The sequence below is a fragment of the Centrocercus urophasianus genome, unplaced genomic scaffold, assembly GCF_019232065.1.
Source record: "Centrocercus urophasianus isolate 14NV4802_14NV808 unplaced genomic scaffold, USGS_Curo_1.0 seq_26, whole genome shotgun sequence".
Lineage (NCBI taxonomy): Eukaryota > Metazoa > Chordata > Aves > Galliformes > Phasianidae > Centrocercus > Centrocercus urophasianus.
In genome coordinates this window covers 745,926-773,209 of record NW_024884822.1, presented here as the reverse complement: position 1 = coordinate 773,209, position 27,284 = coordinate 745,926, and the positions used below count along the sequence as shown (strand labels likewise).

The following is a 27,284-nucleotide window of genomic DNA, read 5'->3' as shown; positions in this document are numbered from 1 at the left end:
CAAACCATCCACCCTATAAGCTGCTGCGGTGGCACGTGGTCACTTCTGAGCCCTGCAGGGTGATGTCCTGTGCACACGCCAGGCAGAATAGGAGCTTGTCACCAACCCAAGCCCGTGGCACTATTCAGTGAAAAAAAAGACTAAGTCAGTGCTTTCAAATGAGACAGCCCTTGTGCTAACGCTGACCCTTGCAACTCAAATAGAAGCGAGCCTGCATCAAAAGCACTTTCTGAAGGGCTAAAGGGATAGGTGTCCTTCTGTCAGCAGTTACAAGCAATAACTTCACCGCTTTTCTCCTGACACCTCGCTGGGTGATGTCAGGGACCCGAGTGCTGCTGCTGTCTGCCAGCTGGAAGGTACCAGACACACAAAGTGAGGGGACCCAGCCCCACTCACATGGCCACTCTGCAAAGCAGACCCAGTTGTGTTTTCTCACTGAAACGTGAAGGGGAAGAGATGCGAGAAGCAACCACATAGATTAGTACAGGAGGTAACAGCAGCTTCCAAGCACACCTCATGGAGCTCCTGTAACAATTAACTAGACAGCTCTCAGGCATCCATTCACAACAGCCAGGCTCTGCTGCTCCTCTTTTCTCCTTGGAATGCAAGCTTGAACATCAGAAACCAGGTTTGCTGGCAGTTAAAAGGTTAATTGAGGAATGTTTGCTTTTCCTGAAAACAACATACATCCACAGCCCGGTTACAGCAAGCGGTGAGGCTGGGTGCATGTTTCCTGCTTCTCCCATGACGTGCCCTGACTGATGGAATGCCTCACTTCATGCTGATCTCAGCTCAACACTTTGATCTGCACCACGAGCTGAATGCAGTCAGCTTTTTGTACCAGGGCTGCAGACAGCATGGGATGCACACAGCAAAGCATTTTGTGCATCATTTTTACCTTATCAGCAGAAATACCACAGCTCCACAGCCTCCAGCAACCAGGGACCAAAGAATCACCGGCCTATACAACACAAGGAGCAAGGCAGGGAGCTCAGAAGCTGAGCTCCATATCAAACTGCCCCAGAGAAGCTGCAAATCTTATTGCAGTATTAGCCTACATGGAAAGGAAGAGCAGCCCAGCAACTGCAGCACCCATCCTGCTGTCCTGGCACTGCAGCGCAAGGTGGGTGCTCAGCTTCAGACAATCACTGCCAGGTGAGAGCAGTGGAGGGTGATTTAAAGCATCTGTTACAACTCCTGCTATTGATGGCACATTTCCATATTGCCCTCTGGCAAAGCCATCCACGCATCTATTTTGGATACAGGGAAAACCACAGCAGGTAGGCCAGAGTACAGCAAGTACAGCTCTGATCTGGGTTAGTCCTGCACTGAAGGGTTGGGTAGCAGGGGCCTCTCAGCACTCAGGTGATCTGTGATGGGAGCACTAAGCACCAGCTCCTGCACCTGCAAAGTACTTTTTCAGCTCCACAGTTCTATGAGACCACCTTAGGTAATCCAGCACAACATCATCTGAACTGTTTATTGGTGTGGTGTTTTTTTTATCCCCCTCTGAAGTCAGATTTCCACCACAGCTTAGGAGAGCAGCTCAGCATAATGAGCAAACAAGATGTTCCCAAGCTCAGCTCTGCAGCAGCCACCTTAAAGCTCACGCATACAGATCTGCAGCCTTGCACACAGAACAAAGTAAAGCAGGCGTTTCCTGGACTAAAGGAAATAAATCAGGAGTCCATACTATATTCTTAAATATGGTTTAATACTCTTCTCCATTTCTGTACATCACAACACCAAGATATCACTGCTTGGGATCTCTCTGCAGAGGCTATATAGTATGCGAAGGCCAGGATTTTTCACCCCCGTTTAACGTGTTTGTATGTGTAAGTGTAATACATATCAGTATATATTGATATACACATCAATATATAATGCAATATATATCACTGAAGAGAACACATTGATTAAAGAAATACAAAAATTTGGCATCATTTCCAAACTTAAATAGTAAAAATAAAAACTACAAAAAGGAGCTGCATACCCTAAACGTATCATGTGAAACAACAAGCAGTATATTCAAAAATGTAAATTTACACCCAATTTTTCTGGTCTTGTCATGTCACATTAGACCCATTTACAATGGCAAAATCCAGAACATACCGCTGTGAAGGCCGCAGCTGTGCTCAAAGCTGGGTTTGTGCACACCTGTGGCAGACCCAGACACCTTCCGAGAGAGATTCCAGCTTTGATGTGAAAACAACAGCAAAGCCATCTGCCGGGTTATAATCCAGGGTTACAAGTTATATTGCTCACAATGACAGTAATTTTGGACCTCAAAGAACAGTGTGGCAGAAGTTTAAGATGAGCTCCTCCTCCATTCAAGTGAAACAGGATTATCGGAAAAAAAAAAATAGGCAGGTATGCAACTACAGCAACAGAAGCTGCTTTTGACTGATGCATTCAGAGCGATCCCAGTGAAGAACAGAACTCCCAGGCACAAAGGTGTCAGAGTGCCCATCAGAGAACCCAATAACCCCCAAAAGGAGCAAGACGTGATCATCTTGCACCACTAACTTCATCTTCTGCCTGCAGGACCACCTGAAAAACCCTTAGCCATTCCTAACAGATCGAAACGCATCCTACATAGCAGGCATGACAAAAAAGCTTTTGAATCTTGATGCAACCAGAAGTTTTAACCCGTTAAGGGCGCGTTAGAGCTCAGCATCAGATCTACAGGACACTTGAGAGCCACAGCAGAGCTCCTTAGTGCTGGGAGGTGGACGCCTCGGTGGGTTGTGCTGAAGCTCATCAGCACCAAGCGGCCCAAATCAGCAGCACTAAGGCTTCAGCCAAGGACTCAGATTACTGATTATTTCTTCCATTAAAGAACTGTGGGTTCAATCAAATTCACATAATCAAGGAAACCTTACGCAGTCCTAAAGCAAAAAGAAAACAAACAAAAAAAAAAGACTGAGGAACAAAACAAGGTGTACCTTACTTCACTTAAATCATGTTTATTTTTGTCAACACTGAAAAAAAAAAAAATCTGAAGGCTGCACTGCTCAAATCCAATTAAGCCCAAAGACCTCAGCAGCATTTTCATTGCAATCAGTGAAGTGCATTTCCTAGTCTGTAAGAGCAGTGCTTCTGCAGATAGGCAAAAGCACGTTTGGCTGGTAAGCCTCCCCAAACCATCTGAATTTGCAAGCCACACCTCATAAAGCTAGCACAGGTAAGTGCTTTCTCATTCTTTTGAAGAGAACGAATGGCTCCAATTTCTTTACATTTCTTCTTCTGCAGTCTAAGCTGAGAATGCCATGTAAATGGGTCACGTTGCTGCAAAATGCAGCAATTGATTTCTCCAATCAAAGTAAAAAGAAACAAACCAGTAGGATCTTACTTCTATTAATTTTTGAAGGAAGAGGTTTACAGCAGTTAATGCATCATGAAGGTTAAAAAAATCATTTTCATAAAATACAAGAGCAACCAATTTCACCATTGAGTAAAAGTAAAAATTGGGATTCTTTTTAAATTAGTCCAAAGTGGCATATAGGAACTTAGTAGCTTACTGCTGTACTGACACTATGACAAATCAAAGTGTAGGGTTTTGCTTTTTTATATCCAATGTTTGTGGATCAAGTTCTGGAAATGTTCCAATTCTAAGGCAGGGATCTGTTGTGTTTTCCACCATGAGTTTGCTCCTTGGGTTGGATGCTGGAGGGGCGAGGCACGTTTTGCCGGACCCAGGTCGACTACCTAGTAGTCATCAAGGTCAAAAAATTCATCGTCTCCTCCTTGGTATTCCATTCCCTGGAAGTCCACTCGGTACCGCAAGATACCTGGTAAAAACAACACACTTTAGCTTCTTCCAAATTCAAAGAGCTGGGACGGTGCTGGCGAGTTGATTCCCTCCCTGCACATCAAGAGTTTCTCACCTGAATTTGCAGAAGCTAACTCTGTGCTCGCACTGCAAGATGTGTTCGGGCTGCTGGCTGGCAGCAGACACTGCTATGGTGAGAACCCACGTGTCACAGCTCAACACAACACACTGCCAAAGAAATACCTACCTGCCCAGCACAGACCAGCCTCCTTACGGCAAAGCTGGCCCGCTGCTAGGAGGACCACCAGAAATGGGTCAGCTGCCCTAACACGACTGCTTTGACCAAGGCCCAGCAGTTATGTTCAGACAGCAGCTGATGTTGAAGCAGCTTTTACAGTGGAGTGTAAGCTGAACTCAGCAGCTGTCTTCCTGGTCTCTTCTTAATCTCCACATCAAGCCAGGTTTCTGGGATGCTTTTATCTCTGGAAACATTTACCCTAGTTGAAATTTATTGGAACTGCAAGAACTGAAGCCTGGTAGCAAGCAGTATCCAACCATGCTAAGAGCCTGGATCTGACAAGACTAGAAGACTCCTACAATAATAAGCCCTCAAAAGGTTAGAAGCCTGCTGTTTCATACACAGCCAAACTCCTCAAAGTGTTTATTTCCTTCAAGTGCTGCTCTTCAATCCCTAGAAATCCTCCCTTGCTCATGTCTACTTTAGCCAGACAAAGCATTTGGCATATCAACAAATAAGCAACGGATAGTCTGGGGAGAACAAGGTGTGTGGCAGGTGTGTTTGTTCTCCTCTATTACTGACTTTTGTCAGACTGAAGACTGTTTTCTACTTGCACCTCCAACAGACTACAAGCTAAGCTTGTTGGTGAGTTTAAGAGATGGACTGAATGACTGCAGAACTTTTGTTTCTCCACACAGTTGGTCTAATAACACTTTCTCTTGCAAAGAAGCTTAAGAAAGGAGGGCAAAATACAGATAAGTTTTGAGAAACAAGTAACATATCCACCTGCTTCAAAAATGAGACTTGTGTTTGTCACACACCATTTCTACATAGTAGGGCATAGCATTCCACAAAGCAACTGTATGCTGCATAGAGATGGAAGCAGTTCACAGCCCTTCTGGAATTCAGCAGCTGGAAAAAAGGAGAACCCACCCCCTGTGCACTCTGAAGGACAAAACAATCTGAGGAACAGCCTGAAAGTGACAGCTGTCTAACATGCATCCTATTGGATGTGGAATTCATGCTGGAGATCCCTGCTGAACATAGGCTTCTTAAACCAGTGTAACGATCAGTAAGAGGAGGACTCATCTGTTTAGTTCTCCGTTTGTGTTGGCACCAGATTATCAGATCACCCATCACAAAAAAACAAAACACAGCAACATTTTTCTTCTGCAGTTTACCTCCGATTCCTCCAAATCCTTTGACAAATTGGGATCCTTCCTGTGATTTGTCTGTAACAATTTCCAATGTTGCTCCAAATTTCTTGTAGTTGTTTGCAAACCACTCCAGGAGGGGCATACTTTCTATCAGTTCGTGTTCTTGGCCAGTCTGCATAGACATTTGGGGAGCAAAAAAATAAAGAACATTACAGTCACTGCATGTTAACTGCCAATAACACTCACGTTGCAAATTGTCTTTGCCTTCAACATCAGCGTCTTCAGAAGACACATTAGCCTTCGTGCTCTACAGGTCAGAGCAGCATGACATTTGCCATGGTCTCAGTGGTAGACGCTGCTGGCACAAGCACATGACTCCTGGTGCTAAGAGATTAAATATTGACAGCTCTTGTTTTGGGCTTCCATACCACGGAAGTCAGTGAGGAAGTGTTTATTCTTCCACTCAACTGTCACCTCATGCTGCACTTAATTTTCACTGTTTCTTTAGACTTACTTTGTACCCAGCAAACAGTTTATTGGCATTCATCTACCCAGGCACTGTTTACTCTGGGAAATACTGGCCTATGCAAATACACAGGCAAAAAGCAGAGTGTTGCAAGTAGAAGGTCAAGTGATTATTGGCATAGAAACACTACATCACTTCAGATAATAACGTAACCTTCTGCGCACAGAAGAAATTGGCAATTACCCCCACAGGGAGAAAAAGCGGCTGCAATGGCTGTGCTGACAGTCCTGATGCAAGACACAGATGACCACCATTTTTATAAGGGACAGACTTTTGCCCAGCTTGCACTACTATCAAACAATACAGACCCACCTTCTTGAGTTTTTCCAGCCTGTAAAGGCATGAAATGAATTGACATCAATGACAGATACATATTACAAATTTATCAAGCAGCAAATACTCCCTTACACTTAAATTCATTGTATCAGTTTATAATCTTTTCTTTTTTTTTAATTTATATTGAAGCAGCGAGCAAAGAGCAGGAAGTAATATCTGGGACCTCAGACCACATGACACACGGCAGCTACCAAACTCCTTTGGTGCATGGGTTGATGGTGGTCAAAGACACTTTCTTGCCTGTCACCTAACCTAATTTATACAGCCTCAGAACTAGCAGGATGAAAGACTGGACAAACAAAGCAGAATCCAGCAGTTACATTGAAGCTGAACTTGAGGAGCCACAGGCTACCCTGCTCAGGTCTCCTCTGAGTGCATGAAAGATCATCATGCTTGCAACAAACCAAGTCAGACATTCAGTCTGGCTTCACCAGAATAAAGCTACTACCTGCAAAGCTAAAATACCTCTTTGTCTGTGAAGTGGGACTTATCCTTCTCTTGCTCCGGTGTCAAATACAGGATCTTCTCCTCTGAGAAGGAAGAAAAAAAAATATTAGGTTAGATGAGACTATCAGAAGCAGGTTAAAGTCAGTGGGAGACCGGAAGAGTCATCACAACACAGAGCTGACACTGCCTTTCTTCCTAGCAGATGCTCTGTGGGAAGCTAAACAAGGCACATCAGTGTGTAGTGTCAAGAAACTGTACCACAGGGGAAAAAAACCCACCCAATGACCACAAAAAAGCAGCACACCACAAATAAAGGCAAGGATCACGCCACACGCATAGGATTTCTGTATGATTGTTGTTTTTTTCTCAAATGGCCACAGAGCTCAAGTCAGACTCCCTTCTATGATGCACTGGCATCAGTGCACTTATACTTACATTAGTGAAGGACAGACAGTGGCAGTGTTATGACAAATTGTCACCCTAGCACTGCAATTCTTTTCTCCATAGTGGAAGTTTGCTAATTTCAGACTTGTCCTATGGAACAGCAGGGAAGCTGCAAGTTAGAGGTGGGCCTCCACAACTTTCCCTTAACCCATTTCTTAAGACCTACTTGAGGATCCTCACCGGTGTGGTCTACCTAAGTAAGATGGCTTAGGTGTTAAACTCCTGTGCAACTGGAAGGTTCATCAGAAGCACCACCTACCCTCTGTGCCTTGGCAGTGCAGAACGTATCTCATTATATCCAGATTTTCATAAACTATCAGTATTTCTACTGCTCCCATCTCCAAAGCTTTTAGTGTATCTTCAACGCCAAAGCAGTACTTCCCCGTGTCCTGACTGATTTCATCAAAGTATCGTCCTGCAGCCAGATACAAAGAAATAGATTGTCATGAACAAAGACACACCATGTGGACTTTTAACAATGCAAGAAGAAACTGAGAACTGCAGCACTGCTGTAGGAAAGAAAAATGTGTGACAACTGATCAGAGCACGCAACTCAGAAGATTCATCACCAGTAAATTGGCTCTATCAAACCCTTCCCTGTCAGGAATCTTGATCCTCCTGAAGGCTTAGCTTAGCTGAGGAACAATCAATTGGACTGATCCACCATCATCAGAATGGCTACTTAGCATCATTCTCTTCAGTGTGAAGTAGCTACTGTTACTACTGCTCCCTTACACTCTCAAATCAGCAGCATCTGTCTGCTGACGGTTAGACAAGGCATCATTTCTACTGCCATCTCAAAAACAAATCTTAATTCTTGCACTGAAGATGCAAACAATCTGAGGAAACGTTTCCTTCCCTCCCATCCCAATGTCACCAGAATGCCTGAAACCAAGGCAACTGCTGATGAAATGATAGACAGAAGGTCAGAGGAGCCCTGGTGGGGAAAACAGCAACAAAGCAAACTCTTCTTGAAGAGCCATTACATTCTGCAGTATTTAAGAAGGTGTCTGGAGAACAGAAAGCATCACTGCAAGCTGTGCTCTTCTCAATTCAGGAAACGCACACACTCAACCAGGCCTAAAACAAGATCAGAGCATTCAGCGAAGTACATTTGGCTCAGGAAAACACTAAATATGTAGTCACATACCTATTAGTTTTTTCTCTTGAATGAACTTCACATTGGAGAGGACCTCAGTTGACAATTCGATTGCTTGATTGAAGCCATTTTCTCCTCCATAGGAAATGTCAACTAATTTGAGCACTTTGGATTGCAACCGCTAAGCAAGAAAAAAAGAGGAGACAAAAAGCATTAGACAGCTGTACCACAAGAGAGCTACTTCGTAACACCTCAAGAGTAAATAGCTGGCAAGAGTCACATCACAAATTTATTTTGTTCACTTGTAAGCAGACATCAGAGGGACCTCAGAAAGCTTTCAGAGTGAAAAGAGGGCAATCACTGATGACATCAAGGTTACTGTTTCTGGACGCACACCTTATGCCAGAGCTACTGTAACAGCACCACGTCCTACCAACCGCTTACAACCTGGAGCATTACTCAGAGAAGGCCACTCACCTGATCAAACATGTCAGATTGGCTCAATTCAGTTTTGAAGTCGGCCGATCCAGCTAGAACCAGACCAGCCACGTTCACCTTGTCACCAGAAATGAACAGCTGCACGGCCGTCTCTGCTACCTTCCTCACGTAGTTGTGCCGCTTCTCCATTCTCAAACGAGCGAAACGCAAGGCAGACTGACCTCCTCTACCTTTACGAGAGAGCAGATGTGAGGTAGCACTTTGGAAGGCTTTCCATTTCAGGAAGGTTGTTAGTACATGGTCCCCACTGGGCCTTGAGTAAGTGAAGCCAAGGGCAGACGCAGCAAATGGAGTTATTTATTCACAGAAAGATTTTTCTCCATGCATCTCACAGCAGGTTTGTTTATTTATAAGTACAGATTGCAACTCCATGGAGATGTTGCACATCTGCACACTCTGTATCCTGCACCTTCAGTAAAGCTACTTCCACTGCCTCACACACCATCCTTGCTGACACATGATTACCCAGTGTTCTCTGCTACAGAAACATGTCCTTCCCTGTAGCTGTAGGGTAGGACAATAAGCCAACAGGAGCTAACAGACAATTCACTACATTCATCAGTGGCTTAGTGCAATACAGCATAACATAATGGAACTAGAGTCGTGCTTGCTCCACTACGCGTCTGTGCTTCCTGCAAGGAACAGGTCTGTGCTTTTCATTGTTGCTTGAGACCCCAAATCAAGTAAATGCCAGATGCATCAAGAAATAACAAGTACCCCTTCAAGGAGATCAGCTGCACATTACTGTGATTCATTAATTTTGACAGAAGGCTCAGACTAGAGGCTTTGCTGTCAAATTTCAAGGGAGCAAAGAACTGAGTTCAGCTGTACACATCCAGGCTAAGTTCCCTGCTTCTACCTTCACACCCCCTCTCAACACACTGGTATTCAGCTGTGAGCAGTTTAGAGATAAACAAGCACATTACCATGCTTCTTTGGAAGATCCACAGTGAATTTGTGCAGGACTTCTCTTGTGTTTCCTTGAAGAGTTCCAAAGAGTGCACCACTACCATCTATTACAATAAAGCCAAACTTGCTATCATCAGAAAGCAGCGCTGTAAGAGCCTGGAACAGAGAAGTGTTTTCACCATGAGGAACTGGTTTGCCCTGGATCCTGGTTCAAAAATGACTGCCAGGCACAACATACCTCAGTACACTTCAGTTCAATACACAATTCTTAAGATTTTTATAAGTCAATCAGACAAAGGGTGGCAGATTCAGAAGCTGGGACTATTCCAGGTCACACCTCAAATGATGAAGGATATGGAAAGAAACGAATGCTTAAGCTCAATAACTATTTTCACAGTGTTACCAGCTCATCATATGTTGTCACATTCAAGTGTACCAGTATAACCTTAACGAGTGGCACTGGAAAAGCTTTGGGTTAAAGGAATTGTACCTTCACAAGGCTGCATCACTTCTCCAGCTGGTGAAAGTGGAAGAGTAATTCTCCTGGCATTCCAGCCAGGAAAGCCAAGCCTGCTTAGTGAGCTGATTGGGCTATTAGTCAGCTCAGCTTTATACTACAAAGCACCACGAAAGCTCAACTTCCAGCCATCACAAGTACTGTTCTGCTGCACCTGTTGACTTACAGGAGTCCCGAAGACAGAACAATGAGCTATTTAAAGAAGATATGACAAATTCAGCCTTCCAAAGCAAAATTCATTTAACAGCAGCAATAACTGCCTTGTGAATAACTAGCTATAGAGTCATAACTTCCTTTTGCTGAAAAAACAGTTACGGAGCAAGTTTCTTCTCTTTATGGAGGGGAACCAAATTCATCCTGTAAGGTCATTCACACTGACTGACAATTGCACTGTAGGAAGGCTTCCAAGCTCCTACTGTCTGATTTCTTGCTCAGCCCTCATTCTACTGGTGTGGCACATCTGTGGTTACCTCAACCCTTTTTTCAGTGGAATCTGCCACCTGCTGTTCCCTCTCAAGGCAGCCCAAACTGGTAGGCGCAGCACACAAGCAATTCTATTTGTCCAATAAGAACAGAATAACAGTCCTGATGTTATATCTAATGCTGGCAGAAATACATTAGTCAGATGGAGAATTTGGAGAGGCCCACATTGTTTTGTCACCAATTTAACAGTGAAAGAGTGAAGGTGATTTACTCCACTGGATCCCTAAGTGGCTGCATGCCTGCCAGCCTGATTACTGGGCTAAGCAGCAGGAATAAAAACCAGTCATCTTTATCCAAAATCCACACAACCAAGTCTACGGGTTTCAGGCTTAAAAGAAACAGACACTAAGGTTTAATGGAATCTTCTGGCCAAAGTAAATATTCTGTATTAATTCCTCAGCAGAGGGATGAATGAGATGAGGAAGTGGCATATTACATTGCAATCTATTTAACTGGGACAGAGCCAAGCAAATCGTGTGACTGGAATGAATGCTCCAGCCAAGATATCAAAATAAGTCAATGTAAATCCTAGCCTTCAGAAACACATTAGGATTCATATCCCTCTTGGGAAGTTACTTCAGTTTCACACAGGCAATAACGTGTCTAGAGAAAATCTTATCAGATACCCTTGCCAGACAGCAAACGACTACGATTCTGATGTTCTTGATTTCCTCTTAAAGTATCCAGTGATCAGCAATTCCCCCAATTTCCTCTTCATTAGTCCTGTCAGCAATTGCACTACCCAACCTACCAAGGACAAAAAAGGAATTCATGCCTTTGTTCTGTTCCTTCAGCCTGGGAAGCGTCCTTTTTCCACTTCAGCCTAACACTGAAGATCAGGCCCTTTTTTCCACTCCTTGACATGTCCTCACTTCCCCCCGTCATCTGTCTGTGTGCCCTGGCAGATACCCTGTCTCGAGTTCCAGCCACACATCAAGAACCAGTAGGTTAAAAGCATGGCTCAACGACCAAACCCAACAATCACAGACAAATCTGAATTGCAATGTTAACATCATCTCACCTCACTGCTGGAGGCAGCGTGCAGTACGCCTTCACAGCTAAATTTGACTCTGCAGTGCAGACAATACCAAGTAAAAATAAGCACACACTCAAATAAGACACAGGAGAGCAAAGAGCCACCACAGAAAGGTGCTGTTAGTAATCACGTCATCAGTAGTATCAATTACCAAAAATTCCTCTCAAGTTATTGGCACTCTCCTGCTGAGCAGTGCTACACACCAGCAAGAGTATTAACAGCTGCCTCCTGGGAACAGCCCGTTGGGCAGCAGCTACTTTTCTGTATTGAATCAGTGCCCTGAAGCAGGAGCTGCAGCCAAGACCAAATTAATCCCTCTCCTGATAGGGCAGAGGCAGCCTATCACCATCTACCCACTGCCAACAACTGCAGGGACAAATATCTCCCCTGGCTTTCTGCCCCTGACTCTCGTTTACCCCTTGGTTTCAGACATCTATGGACACATGGGCTCAAGCTGAATTTGCAAGAGCTGTACCCTGTTGCCACACCTCATAGGTCAAAGGTGTATCACACATTATTTGTGGTGAACATTATGAACACGAAGTACTGTCACCTACTGAAGACTTTCAGACTGCCACTGCTAGAGCCAAAACAGACACAGACACAAACTGACCTCATGCAGTTAAAGCTACAAGAATCCACATTAATTTAAATATGCCTCAAACCCTTCATTTCACTAAGATAAGCAGATGCTGGATGAAAATAATCCCTCCTCGCCCCTGATGCACATGCAGGTTTCTTCATCGGGGGTCTCAGGTAACACATCCATTATCAAGACTGGCAGCACTGAAGCTATCTTGGCATTACTTTAAGGCCTGGCTTGGAATAAGATCTATGGGTCTCTAAGGTTAAGAAAAAAAAAAGACTGCTTCCAATTACAGTGAAGAGCTAATGTCTGCAGGTTACACAAACTCAGCAGCTGCTTGCTGGGCCATAAAAATCTATAAAAAAGCTATAGCAGGAGGTGGACTCGGCTCTTCAACTCCTTTCAGCAAATATCACACATTTCTGCATATTAGCCAGTCACAAGACATTCAGTGCCTTCAGCAGCAGGACATCTTAATTAAAGCCAGCTGTTCTACAAACCATGGACTCATGCACACCAAGAATTGTTTCAATGAATCTGGCAAAGCACGTCTTGACTACTGCAAAACCAGTGGACAATAAAAGTCTTCTTACCTCCGTGTGGAATTTGTTGTCACACAAATACAACGACGTATTGATTGGTTTGAAAGGTTCAAAGTCAATGTTGACTTTCTTCTCTTTTCCTTCTTCTGTCACAATTGTTCCACAGTAAACAACCAGACCATTTGGAGGTACTACAAAGTATATAACACAATTTTAGACCGCTATGAAAGAGCACAAGACATAACCAATAAAAACTATCAGGCATTGAGACTTAAGCCAGAATTGAATGTGAAGGCCCCAAGGCTTTTTTACCTACCATTTCCCCCACTGTATTCCCTCCCAGATCTCCACAATGGAAAACAGGCTGATTTAGTGCACCTATACTGAACAACTGAGAGCAGTAACCAGATGGCAACCTTATCCAACACTGAAGAGAAGACTCAGAGCAAAGCTTCAGGAACACGTACCTTATGTTAAACCCAGAAGCCTGCAAGCTCATAAAACCCAAAGAAAGAATGAATGCCCCCATAAAGCTTTCACAGCACCCAGACAGCAATTTCAAGACTGACCACCTCAGTGAAGGCCGTTTGCCAGTGTAAGGACAGGACTGGTGACCCCTCTTCCAGCACTTGTTTCTGCCCAGTGGAAAGTCACTAGTTCAGTGCAAATGAATTACAGTAGAACAGCTCTTAGGGCTGACCAGGTTTATGTGAGTCAGCACTGCTCGGGACCAAACCATGAGCCCACTTATCAAAAACAAGGACCCTCCTACTACTCACTTCCAAGGGCTACCCCTAAAGCAATCACCCAAAATATCTGGAATACCAAAGCAAAACAGCAGCACAGGCTAATAGAACTGATTAGCAGAACTCTGCTTATGCATACAGGAACTTAAGAGAGCTTCCACATGGGGGAAGTTTGCCAGCAGCCACAGATGCTAGAAGTTACCTTTGTTATAGAGTTTGAGTCTTTGCTGTACAGATGTAATGGCTCCCAGTACTGAAAGGCGATTCACTCGGGATTTAATGTTGGAGGCAGTGCCGAACTCATCCGCTAACATTTTTGCCACTCGTGATATCTGGTCTTTGGGGGGAATGATCAACGATATCATGCTGGTACCATTGCTGAAAAAGGAAAAAGACGACTTGTGAGCAGCCACCAAAGTACCATTGTGTATTCATACCACATTCCATGCCAGCAGTCATCTCCTCCCTCCTCCCGTGGTTTCCCCAGTCTCAAAGGATGCTTCAATGCACTGCAAACAGGATAGTTCATCTTCTGCTGGACAACGGTGAGAGAGAAAAGAAAATATAACAGGCTATTCAAAAGATTTGCTTCCATAACCAAGAATCTGTGTTAGCCACTTATGGTCAAAGTCCTCCAGAAGGTTTAACCTGGCATACTACTTGGGGAGAACAGAACGTAACTCCAGCTGAGGACTGCTTGCAGTTATTTAAAACAATGCAGCCACATACTTTAAGGACATTTTTAAGCCCATTCCATTTGTTCTCAGACAGCTGGAGCACTAACCAGTCCAAGAGTTGCTTTAACACATTGTTCTCCTCAGATTAACACAGAAAAACTGAACTGGAAGGTCATTTTGTCGCAGCCGTTCTTTGCTACTTCCCTGCTAGCACTGTGCCTCCTAGGGAAGCCCTCTGCTTTAAATAAAAGTGTACTTAAGTACAGCACTGCTGGCTCAGAAGCACCAGCCCCAGGCACACAGTCAGGAGATAAGACCCCACAAATCACAGAGCTGGCTTAAGCTAAATGAAAAAAAGACTGATATTCGTTTTTCCAGCAGCTCTGGGACAGAACCTGCAGAGGTTTTATTTCCAAAAGCAACACTGTGGTTCAATTCCACCCAAAGCCAAAAAGAAAATGAGGGACATTCCTGTCTGTCTTCCAGTACGTATCTCCCATTTGCCACTGAAGTATCCCAGATGTCTCAAGTGCTGCTCCTGCACCATCTCAAATTTAACCCAGGCTTCATCCTTCACGTTTAGACTAATGTCATCAAAATCAAATGCCTCACCATGTCATGTAGCCTTCTCAAGAGCAAAAGCTGCACTCCTATCTGAACCAGATCACCAACTAAATGCTTTTCAGCCATGAAAAAAAAAAAAGAAAAAAAACAACCTTTTGCTCTTATGGATTTTTTTAAACGTTAGGACAAGATGCTGCGATGCTCTAACAGTCTTTGCCTGAAGTGTTCAGGCTACAGAGGCAGCAGGGAAGCACTTCAGGAAGCCCCACTTCATTAGCCTCTTTACAGAAGTCGTACAGCTCTCCTGAAGATCTTCAATTCAGGCCAAGTTGAATCTGATGCTGGTAGGTCAAATAAGTCTCTGACCTTAAAGACAACTAATTGGGTTTAATATCCAAGATCCTCATACACACTAATCAAGAAAGTTGTAAAGAGCCACTCACAAGCATTACTCCCAGAAGGAGCTCTGTGCCTGCCTGACAGCTATCGCAGACTTCCAGGTCATGCCAGACAAGAATACTGCATGTACCACTCAATTACAGCAGCTCGCTCCCTGGTGAATGGCTCATGCTTTGGGGACATGTAATGGCTTCCCTCCCCAGCAGGCTCCTTTGAGTGAGGCCTATCAGAAGGAAAGTGGCTCTTCCCAACGTTTCTCAAAGTAACACTCCTGAAGCGAGCTCACAGTTCGTTTCTTCCTCTGAAAGCAGAGATTCACTGCTTCCCAGAGATGAGGGAGCTCAGCAGAGCACTCCTAGCTGGCTGTGTGACCCGGAGGCGCTCCTGGCAGCATGAGACGCAGGACCAACGTGCCCCTGGGCTCTCCTGATAGGAACAGACTGCAGTGCAACCTTTCCTCTGTAGAAGGAACCACACTGGGAACTAGCAGACAGCAAGGTGCAGGAGCCTGGTGGAAATAGCAAGGAGGAAGGCCTTGTGCCTTCTACCTTGAGGAGGAGTTTTAGACAACGTGTTCGCTCTCATTTACGCTTTGCACAGTAATCCATGTGATGCAACCCGTCGCTACACTCCAGCACAGATTTATAGCCAAAAGCACCTTCCATCACCAACTTGAAGCGCAGTTCTCAGGTTTGACATGCCTTCATCACTATTTACTCAGCCAAAGCGATTCCAGGCAGCGACTGCTGCAGTGCCCAGCAGGACAGCGGGTGCTCAGCTCCCAGCACTGCCACACACATCCCCACACCCTGAGGGGCAGCCCCAGCTGGCACACGCCACTGCTGAGCACAGCCAGCCCAGCCAGCTCGTTCAGCAGCCAGCTAGCCTGCTGTAACAGCACCCACTGCTGCCTGTTCATCTCCCTCTTCTTCACATGAGGGCATGGTTGAGGTCTGATCCCTAATTGAGAGCAGGTCCCTGCCAAACTGGACATCAGCTGAAGCAGATCTGCACACAGGTGGTGACGATGGCTGCAGAGCTCCCTCATGCAGCACAGAGACCACATTCACCTGCCACAGAAGTGGCTTTCCTCCTCCAAAGCTAGCTTGTACCAGCACGTGACCTTCCTGCAGAATGGCCAGGTCTGAAAACCTGCAGCTCCACCTATTAAAAGTGCCTCAGAGACAAAATGCAGCAAAGAAATTGTAAGAAAACAGCAGTTCAAAAATGCTTGGGGGATGGAAGTACTCTGCATCTCTGCATAGCGATACAGCCTCCGAGTTTCCTATTGGTCTTCGCAGACAGTGCCTCAGCAAGACGACAGGTTACTTCTGTACCTCCCATACCTCATCCTCCTCCACAGCTGCTGAAGGAGTTTGAGCACATTTACCTCCAGGAACACTGTATGGAAATCATGCTGGTAAAGCCTCTGTGAACAGCACTCTCTGAAACCAACGGGCTTTGCTACTCAGGAGCACATGGGTCATTTGTGCCTGGCAGGCTGCTGCCAACTGCGATTCCTGCAGCAAGCACAGTGCCAGGCAGAACTTCATTACTGAGCTGTTAGAGTGAACAATTAAATAATCTATCTGGATTAAGGGAAGCACTCGCTCACAGCTAGGGATCAAACACGTAGCGAGCCAAGTTCTCCCCACATCAGCCCCACAGCTCTCCCCCAAGGAGGGACCCAGGGCATTGCCCATTACAATCTCCTCAGCACAGCCAGGAGGTTCTCCCCCACAGTTCCAGTGCACCCAAGACAAATTCTGCTCAATCAGCTGGAAGCTAATGCTTGCAGACTGAACCGCGCCAGGAAGTTTTAAGCAGCTACAGACAGTGGCTGTCTCTATTCCGGGCTCAGAGTGCCAGCACAGCAGCCAAATAGCTGCCACTGCAACGTAAGGATGTGCACCAAGATCCAAAATGCTGAGATGTTTGCTTTGCAAGAAACTGGCATCCTCGTCTGCAGGACAGCACAAAATGTGCCACTGCTCATAGAACTACAGAGGAGAAAACAATTGGAAGCAATGCGGGCACCTGCAAAGAAACTGGGCGGGTGGGGGCAATTAATTGCCAACCTCTGGAAAAGTGGAAACACTTCACTGCTGGGTGCTATGGTTACTAAACACACCGTGCCAGCCCTGCCAGTAATTGGCAATTAGCTCAGATTTAGTGTGGCCTGGAGATACTGGGTACCTCCAGCACAGATCCGGGCTCTGAATTTACTCCTACCACCCGGAGAACCTCCAACTTCACTCCTAAAACCCACCAGAGCTGTGTGGGAGAGGGAGCTACAAACACCAGCATTTCAACACAGCGAGCGGCAGTGTGTGCAGCATGAATCAATTCTGGTCTTGTCCAGAGCTTAGGGGACAGGTTCTGCTGGTGCTCCTGCAAATGGGCACCTCGGCCTCCAGAAGGTTTTTACTGCAAGATCTTCCTGCGCTTCCTAAAAATGGCACTGTCCCACAGGTCTCACTGTGCCTTATGACAGCTGTGGGATACAGCTCTAAGCAGGACACGTTGGGCTCTTCAGAAGCAAAGAGGGGACTGGAGACAGTGCTTCACCCAGCTGGATAGCCATACTGAGCCCTCAGCCAAAACAGGCATCAGGAGTGGCGCTCTGTCTCTGCACTTCTCAGTTTAGCATGAAGAAACCACCCTGACAGAACACAAGTGCACACAGCACGCAGTGCATTACATTTGAAACAAACTGCCAAAGACACCCCATGGATAGGTGTTGTTACAGCTGAGCCTCCTGCTCTGGGCAGCCATCTGCATCTGCAGGAGTTCAGTTTTCCTGCTCAGAACAAACAGCTGAGCAGGCCCCCAGACCTCCAGCTGACAGCAGAGACAGGCCCAGTGGCTTCCCAAAGATCTCCTACAGCGTTACCTCAAGGAAATGGCCACTGGAAGGCCACATGTCATGTGAAGCACCAACGCAGCAGCACCAACTGCTGTCCCCTCCTCTCCTCCCGAGGTGCAGTTGGCCTCCTGGGACATGGGACAGCACTCATGTAACAGCCGTGCAGTATAAATAGCAGCTCCTGGCCCATCCTGGGGCATCAGAGACTTGACCAACAACAGCTGAGCCGTGCTTCTTCCACAATGAAGCAGTTTACACTAATAGCGCACTGTGTAACATGGAGACACGGAGGCAAGGGAGGTCAGCCATTCTCTGTGACTCAAGACGAGCCTATTTTCACATCGCAGCAGCTTTCAAGTGCCTTGCTTTTCTTGGAAACCAAGGGTGCAGCACAAGGCCTACATGCAACCACCAGAGCCCGGCAGGAGTGCGAAGCGGCTTTCAGATAATCTGCCCTTACCCACAGGATACAGCTAGGAGGCTTACTGTAACTGCTGCCACATGATGCTTCAAGTGCTGTTACCTTCCCAAGATCTCCTGTCTCCAGCCCAGAGGATGACAGATTACTGGGTAGCTCATGCTGCATGCACAGCCAGAACTACAAATGGACCCCTTCCATCAGCAGCACATCCATGGCCAGCTGCAAGATGAGTGCCAGAAATACCCACATAAACCCAGGTAGAGCTTACGGCATCCAGGCACACAGCACAGGTCCAAGAGCATTACTTCCATTGGCCTACAACTCTGCAGTGAAGAGCCATGTTGACAGAGCACAGTCCCAGGCAAGCAGCAATGTAAAAGAACAGCTGAGGACTTTTTTGGATCCTGTATCTGAGCAGAGATGTTGAATGAAAGGCTATAAAAAGCAAGTGTCCTTTGGTACAAGCAAGTATGAAATTGCTGGTTTGGACTCACTCACAGAACACAGGCCACTAGACACTCCCTATTCATGTAAGTCTGGGTATAACAGCACTGACCTTGCCTAAGGGAAGTTCTATGAGTACGCTCTCACAGCTCATGAATTATGGCTGGGAAGTGCATGAACAGGTCTTAGATGTGCCCTTTAAAGACTTTGTCTTTTAACAACACAGTCTCCTTCAAATAGGAAGTGGCATAAGTTCACTTGAGATGCCAAACCCACACAGATGACCGCAGATACAACAGCGATGCAGCTTTTCCTAGAAATCCTGTGAGCCTATGAAGAAAGAGCCAGGCACCCCTTTAGTGCTTCAGAGCCAGTCATCTGGAAGCTCAGCCAAGGCCTGAACTGCCTGTGCTTCAGAACAGCAGTCCAAAGCTTCAATACTAACACAGGCAACACACTGCAATCTAATTGCTGCTTGGGATGCAACAGCTTTGTGAGGTGTTTCTACCAGAAACAAAGGGAATCCCACTCTGTTCAGAAGATGGTCTCAAAGCATAGCTCAGATGCACAGATATCTATACACAGCCCACACCACCACTTAGTGGACAGTGGGAATTACCATTACTCCCTTTAGCTTAAGGTAAAGAAGAGCTGAAAGCCATGCTGTAGGCAGCACTTTTCACTGCAGCGCTTCAGTAAGAACATCACAGCCCCCACCTCAAAGGCACTGTATTTCACCACTGCATACACCACCATTCTGGATAACCTACCAAAAGGCAACACTAGGCCAAAGTGATCCTCAGAGGTTCCCAGGTCTATTAAAGAAGGACACAAAGACCCAGAAGCAATAAATTCTCAAGCAAACGTATGTCGGGGAAGATCTCCCTTGACCTGGTATCATCTCAGAAGCAGAGAAAAAGCAGAAGGAGGAGAACAGGCACAGACACACATGGAGAAGGACCATGGAGCTGGGAGACCAAGCCATTCTTTCCTCAAGAGTACTTTTCAGCATAAGCTTTAGCTGGAGAAAGGGAAGCCCCTCAAGTCCAGGAAGCCAACTGGTTAATTCCCCAGTCATCTTTGGAGTGCCACCTCTGCCCTAGACAGACACCACTTAGCAGCACAGCACAAGGCCGTGCAGTTATTGCTACCTCAGTCCACACAGCACCAAGCTCTCATGCCGTAACCTTGACCCAGAGCTCTAGACAGGAATCTTCTATCCCATCTGCCAGAAGGTCCCATGTTACAGGAAGATGATATACAAAGCGTTGTGTAACCAGAAACAGCTTCAAGGCAGGCATTAATATGAGTGCCCCGAGGAGATATTCTGTCCTCTTACCCTAACCCACTGACCCTGTCAAAGCAGAAGTGAGGAAAAGCTCCCAGGTGCCACGCGAGCTGAGTGCAGGCTATGGAGCTCAGCACCGTGCCGGCACCCACCCTGGACACAGACAGTGAGCCCGCGTTCCTCGGCACACCGCTGCTCCAGAGCAGAGGAGAACCTCCCACAGGGAGGCAGCAGATGGCTGCTGCTGCCCAAGAGCAGAGGCAAGGCTACAAGCACATCTCAAGGGTTGGTAAGGTTGTGCAGTCCCCCCAGCAGCCGCTGGACTGCTGCCAGCACCTGCCTCCTGAGCTCAGTGCGCACCGCTCGCCAGGGACAGAAGGGCAGCGGCAGAAGAACTGGGACACCGACTTCTTCCCCACACAGCAGAGGACTTGGCCAGGTATCACTTGTCTGAAGGCAGCAGGTAACTGAGTCCTTGCCCACTGGCCCAGCGCACACCGCTGTTAGAGCTCAGCATAAGCAGCACCCTCCCTCAGAGCTGGTGACCTCCTGCTCCAAGATCTTCCCTTCCTCAGCTGGAAGCGGCTCCTGCACTGGGGCCTCTGCTCTGGCAGCAGTGTAGGTCCCATATTGGTCCTGGGGCTCCAGGAGGGAACCCAGCCTTCACCCCACATCGCTGGGGCATGTTGGATCAGCACCAGTGGAAACTGAGCGCCCCATGGGGAAGGTGAATCAATGCCACACTGAAATCCCTGGATCAAAGGCAACACATGACAAAAAGATAATTGCACAGCCACGTTTTGAATAGGCCTTACTGGCTGCATCTGACCTAATGCAGAAAGCCTGGACTTCCAATTACCAGTAAGTGGAACAGACATTTCTGCACTTCAGACACTTGTGACTCACTGGCAGGCTTGGTTTTGCCACAGCTCCCCTGCTCTCCCTCCTCACTCTCCAATTATTAATGCTCCAAGTTTTAAAGACTTGTTGCATTATGCTAATGGGCCAGTTGGGTACAAGATGTACACTGAGGGACTGAAGCACAAATCCAGATTTGCTCGTTAAGATGTTAATGCCTCAGAGCTGCATGGGAATATGGAGCCAACAGGGGAAAAAAGAACCATTGCCACAAAGCCAAAAAAGACTGTCCTCTTTCGAGGTGCTCATTCCCATCTCCTACCACGTCATTTCTCTTCAGCAGTCAGGTCTCATTCATTAGCCCTCTGTGAATGATGATCTGTGCATGAATCATGCTGTTCAGCAATGATTCACGTGGTTATAAAGGCGGGTATCAGGCTACCAAACTACCAAAGGCTATAAAACACCAACTGCAGTTTGTCTGGCACGTAACAATTCTCCCAGAGCAGGTAATTTTCTGCCACCTGCTAGAATGTATTCTCAAAACAGCACTTAATTGTTGCTATAATTCAAAAGGAACAGGTAGAGCAGGCAGGTGAGAAAGCCCAGGAAGTGTTTTACAACAATGACACACAGGCAGGGCGTCAGCAGCCCTTCTGCCATGGGGGCTGTCCTCCAGTCTGGCACAGACCACCCATCGTTAACACTCTGCTCCAGACACCCCCAAACGCAAGCTCTGAAGGGACCCTGCCTTCCTCCTGAGCCCCATCAGCCCTGCTCGCACAGAGTGTTTACACAGCTTGTCCCCAGCACATGGCAGACCTCAGCAGGCAGCCACCATGAGCAGGATGACAACCTGTCACACAGCCCTGTTATCCCCCTGCCATGGGCTATTTCCACACCAGCCTCTGCAAACGCTTCCTCCTTGCACTATCAAGAGCAAGAAGCAGTCTTAATATTCTAACTTTCCTCTCTAACAGAAACATGCCCTTCTTTGGAAAAGAGCCTGAAGACAACCAGACCGAGAAAGCACTTTTTCAAGGAAGCACTTTTTCAAGGAAGCACTTCAGCTCAGATATGAACTTAAATCATAACCTCTTCCCTAAACACTTCACGCTTTAACGCTAGCTCATAAAGCCCAAGCAGCTATCAGCAAAGATAAACCCTGCGTGCCACACCGCCTACCCAGTCCTTTCCTCACATACCCCTCTCACATTCCCCGCCCAAGTGAAAGCTGCTGGAAACACCTGCACACCACAGCAGCTTGCTGTGCAGAGATCTCCAGGGCTATTCGATAGCAGGCACCAACCTGACACATCAGCACTGCAGCCCAGCCAACGCAGCACAAGTTGGAAAGCCTAGGAGTACCCTGCACAGTGCTGCCCCTCGCAGGTCCCCAGCTGAGCCAGGCCAAGGTCTCTGCAATACTCCACGTCCTAAGATGAAAGCTTTAGCTCTGCAGAAATAGATTCAGTATCAAGAGTTAAACTGTCTCCCAGAACACAAACCCTGGCACAGCCACAATGACAAATGGATCCCCACTGAGATGGGAGGGGAAGTGGTTCACTGCCATCCTGGGAGCAGGGGAGGGAGCCTCTGAGCCCTCACATCTCTGGCAGCGTGGCCAGAAACGAGTCTTAGCAATGCAAGATCAAGATAAATCCTCCACCCGGTGCATGGCATCATTTAAGGACTAGACAGCCACGCTGGTGCCATCATGCATGGTACTGCCACAGTTGGGCACAATGGTTCTGGTACAGCAGGAACTATTACATCACCTGCAGTATCATGCAGGAGAGCCATTCACAATGAGTTAGAACCAACTGTTCTAGCACATTCAACAACTGTTCCAGCACACAGAACAGAGCTGCCCAGTACCTGCTATTGGCAGAAAGTGCTCCCCACAGTCAAGTGCTACAAACGCTACCAGAACTGAATATTTGCACTGCTTAACTCAGGAGAGAAACACAGCTCACCAGTGTGGAGCAATACAACTCTGGCAGCCCCAAGCTTCCCCAGAGCTTACTCCAAAGAAATCAGGAGCAATGCAAACCTGGCTGTTCTCTGACTGCACCACAGCAGCATTTACAGCTCCAGCATCCTGTCACAACTCTGTGGGTTTTGAGGTCACCTCTGGCAAGGCCCACTGTGCTAACAACAGAACAGACCACAGCTTGTCTCGCTCTCCAGTCACTGGGTTATCCCAACAGGCCTCAGCCCTGCCAACTTGCCTGGTCACGGGAGTGACACCAGCACAAGCTGCAAAGATGCACAGCCCACCACCCACCTTTCCCGAGCAGATTCCCATCACTGTTGCTCATGGCTAGGGAGCAGGAGCAGTCCAAAGCCAATTCCAAAGGTGGGCCCTTCCACCAGGACCAGCAAGGCTCCAGATGGACTGATGGAAAGCCCAGCTGCTACCGCAGCTTTCTGCAACACGCACTCTGCAATCTACAGGTCAGCTTGCAGAATGAGTATACATTTCATTTTGCAGGAATTCCTGTACATTTTCACACCTCTCTTTACTGGTTGCTTTTTATTTGCCTCCCATTTGGTTTCTCCCATAAAGCAGATGGAAGTTTCAACTCGACAAAATCCAAACCCTAGTGAGAAACAGCCTCATTTCACTTCCCCATGGCTCCAGAGACACCACGATTGCCCTCTTCTCTTGCTGTTTCTCCGTCCTCCTGCTTTCATGCACTCCTTTCAGTCATAACTGGAATAAATTACTTGTTCAGGCCTGGTTTTTGAGTTTGCCCAGAAAGCCTGCATATGTCCTGTTAGTTCACCTTCCAAAACACTCAGTTTGGAGACACATTCTGATCCCCAACCTCCACCTACTGTTCGTCAGCCACAGTTGTGCTGGCAGGCAGAGCTGCCAAGAACACCTTTCTGCTCTCTTCTGCCTCCTGTTTCAGCAGAGCAGGGTAGCAAGCAAAGGGTCCTGTCTTTAAGCTCAGTGCAGGAGAGGTGTCTTGTGCAAGCAGGTTCCTGAAGGTTTTACCATTATAACACAGCCTTACAATTTGCAGCAGCACCCACTGTGCTCTTATTCCAGGTCAGAAAACCCATCTGCCCAGCAGAGAACTGTTTGCAGGAATAGAGCTCTTGTTGCTAAGACTTGGAGAAGTTTTTCAAACACTATTCAAGTGTGACATCTCAGGCCTAAGCCTGCAAGGAGACTGCTAGTTGTTGCTGATACTTGATTCTGCCAAGCATTTACAGCTTACATGAGCAGAAAAATTGAACTCAGCCCTGCTAACCATTCTGAACCATAGAAGAACAAAGAGCGATTGTCAGTTTAATACTGACACTGGAAAACTGCATGAAGCAATAACAGAAAAGCCCTGAGACACGGGATAAGGAAAATCACAGTGGCTAATACCACTCCTGCTCAAGCTGCTGCAACATCCAAGTGCAGAGACAGCTGCAGCTACCGGGGGGGGCACAGTCTTTCACAGCGACTGTGTGTTACACAAACCAACTGTGGACTGCTGACTGCTCAGAAAGCAGAATGCTTTTGTAAGGGAGAAGCTGAGATGCTTGATGAGAATCTGAGCGGCTCAAGCTACCAGAGAAAAGGGCTAAACTTCTCACAAGGCCTTTCACTGTCATCTCCTCCTGGCTGGAACATGGCCTGAAGCACAGAACTCAGGCCCCACCTGCCCTCTCTCACACACATTCTGCAGACACCAGCTACTCCCTTTCCCTTATCACCATATCAGAAAGACCAATTAATTAACTTTGTACAGGGGCAGACAGCCTGCAGCTCCACTTTGGAGGAATGTGCACAGACAAAACTAGATACCAAATGTACCTCCTGCTACTCCCTGCAAGCAGAGAGAGGGTTTGAGGGTAGGTTTGGAGGGGTGTTGGTTTTTGTGTTTTTGTCAGGCTCTTGCTAACCAGAGTTCATTGGTAACACCAGCTCTCCAGAGAAGAGCAAAGCTTGAAAAAAAATAACAGGACACTCTTGCTAGGATGCTACCTTAACATTCAAGCAGCAGCTTTCCCCTCACTGCCCTCCAGCTGATGAGCTCCTGGTAAAGCTGAAGCTCTAATCTTCTCGCCTCATTTTCTGGCCACACACTGCCACTTACCTCAATTATCCCAGGCATGATAAAAGCATTTCCTTGTTCTTGTGCTTCCTTAACATTCTGGTAGAACTCCACAAATTTTATCAAGGTTTTATAGAAACGGCTGGAAAACAGCAGAAGTGCCCAGCTGCCACAACACAACCTGAATGCCCAGCTCCAGCTTCCTCTATTTCCCGTCCCTTTGATCCACTGCAGGAACAACCAGTGCAAGAAACTGGGACACAGCTGCTGGGTCACTATTAGGAGTACATGAGTAAGGGAAGGTGGAGGAACCAAAGAGTCCTGGCTTCCACATCATCCTACTTAAAGGCTTTGCCCCCTAACCCACCCCAGAACAGGTCTTCCTACTTGGCAGGAAGAGGAAGTGACTCTCCCAAAGGCAGGAAAAGCCTGTTTCGCTGGCTCACACCTCCCGTGCCAGTGAGCCTAATGCTTCTGGTAGGAGCTACAGCATCTCTTCCCCTTACTGGACCCAAAGAGAGGAGGATAATTTTAACTGGGACTCCGTGAAAGCAGAACATGCATTTACATGTAACCGGCATAATCCTGCTTACAGCAAGGACTGCTAGCATCAGCAGCCTTTGCCAGGTGCTTTAGCAGCTAGCACACATTACGTGAAGGAACAAGAGTAACACAACATCTAGCAGATATGCCAGACCAGAGGGCTCACCTCAAACCCCTACATGCATTTTACTGCACTTGTAGCATCTTGAACATGAAGAGGGAACACAGATGGGTGGGGGAGGATGGGTGGGGGAGGACAGCTGGGCAGCTGCCCCAGACTCAGGAGGTCACCCACTCCAAAATGCTCCTCCTACCTCACCTTTTCCCGGAGTTCTCAGTTCTAACCTTGGCCTCTTCAACATCCACCTATTCCCAACGATGAGCAAACCAAGAGCTGCTGTTCAATGCATACATGCTTTTGCATGCAGTTAGAATTAGAAAGATAGCCCTTCCCAGACACAGCCCAGCCTCCCTCAGCACTATACCGGGACCAGAAGGGTCTTCACGAGCTGCAACAGATGCCTGTAGCTGCCTGAGCCCTTCCACCTGCATGGCAAGAGCTGTCCTCAGGCTCCCTTGCTCACTGGGATGCCCCTGCCAGCACAACACATGCTGTCAGCAATGCATGAGGGCACAGCTGAGTGATCAGCTCAGGCAGCCAAAGGCAACTCTGGAGGAGACAAGGACAGCACCAGCTCCACATTCTCTTCTCCCACACCCCAACCCTTACATGGCTACATCACAAGTCAGATTAAAAATACAAACTAATGGAGATCTGGCTCAGGTTCTCCTCCCCTTTCCCTCTTCTCCGGGTTAGTTTCCAGCTGAATGGTTCCCCAGCCCACTCCACCAGCACCAAGAATTGGGCATTTTGGCCTGAAGCTGCTCAAAGGGAGGCACCACTGGGAAGGGTGCCCTGAGCAGGATGGCAGCAGTGCCCCCATTGGCTTAACACCATTTCAGTGCAGCCTATAGAACTGCAGCCATAAGGGTAGCTAAGGAATTGCCCTTCACTTTTACTTTACTGAAGCACATACCTTTCTCGCTTTTTTACAGCTCTGATGCCTACAGTTCCTGCAACAACGGAAGTCTAAGCAATTCCTGACCCATACATGGAGCCACTGCCCACTGCCCCACACAGACAGGCCTATGCCCTCTCTGATACGGGGCAACACCGCAGGAACAGCCAGCACTTTTTACTTCTAAGGGAAGAACGGCATTAAAGTGCAACGCCAACTTCTGGGAGGGCACAGCCCTCACACTTAGCGCTCCCAGCCTTTCGGAGAAGCTTACTTCGGGGGAAAAGGAGCAAAGGACTTCCACGAGGAAAAAGAAGGGGGAGCGAAAAGACCGGCAAAGCGCGGACGAGAGGAGAGATCCAACAAAGGGTGCTGCCTGCCCGCCCGCCCCGCGGGGCCCTTCCGCCGCGTCCGGGCCCAGCTCTCCCGGCGTCGGCGGCAGCACAGGGCAGCCGCGGTGCGGGGCCTCTCCTCCCTCCCTCCGCTCGGCCACCTGCCGGCAGCGCCGCCGGGGCCGGAGGACACGTAGAGGCCCGGTGAGGCCCGGCTCCCCGCGGAACGCCGCCCGCTCCCCGCCCCACGCGCTCCCGGTACAGCCGTTCCCCCTCGCCCCACAGTTACTCTCAGCCACGGCCACGCCGCCCGGCAGCGGAGCTGAAGACCGAGCCCCGCCTCCCACCGCCCCCCGGACCCCGCCGCTCACCCGCGGGCCGCCTCCAGGCTCTTGATGAGCTTCTTGATCTTCCAGATCTCCACGTTGCGGTCGGCAGCGCTGGGATCGTCCGCCATCTTCTCCCTCCTCCTCCTCCTC

At 47.6% G+C, this 27,284-nt stretch overlaps 1 protein-coding gene across 1 annotated transcript; it reads right to left on the bottom strand.

The window, feature by feature from the left end:
• Positions 1-1,695: 1,695 nt before the first annotated feature.
• On the bottom strand, positions 1,696-27,284 carry ETF1 (eukaryotic translation termination factor 1). Its single transcript, XM_042826395.1, has 10 exons — positions 27,177-27,284; positions 13,539-13,714; positions 12,642-12,781; positions 9,444-9,582; positions 8,497-8,687; positions 8,071-8,200; positions 7,180-7,335; positions 6,495-6,559; positions 5,192-5,339; positions 1,696-3,791 (listed from the first exon to the last, which is right to left on the bottom strand). The coding sequence occupies exons 1-10, from the start codon at positions 27,260-27,262 to the stop codon at positions 3,709-3,711; spliced, it is 1,314 nt and encodes a 437-aa protein (XP_042682329.1). The 5' UTR covers positions 27,263-27,284; the 3' UTR covers positions 1,696-3,708.

Excerpts from the sequence above, each read along its gene's own strand:
- ETF1 (XM_042826395.1), bottom strand. The coding sequence starts at position 27,262 with ATGGCGGACGATCCCAGCGCTGCCGACCGCAACGTGGAGATCTGGAAG. Across the intron at positions 13,715-27,176 it reads AGCCTGGAGGCGGCCCGCGG|CAATGGTACCAGCATGATAT; the intron begins GTGAGCGGCGGG and ends TTCCTTTTTCAG. Across the intron at positions 7,336-8,070 it reads TCAAGAGAAAAAACTAATAG|GACGATACTTTGATGAAATC; the intron begins GTATGTGACTAC and ends ATCTGGCTGCAG.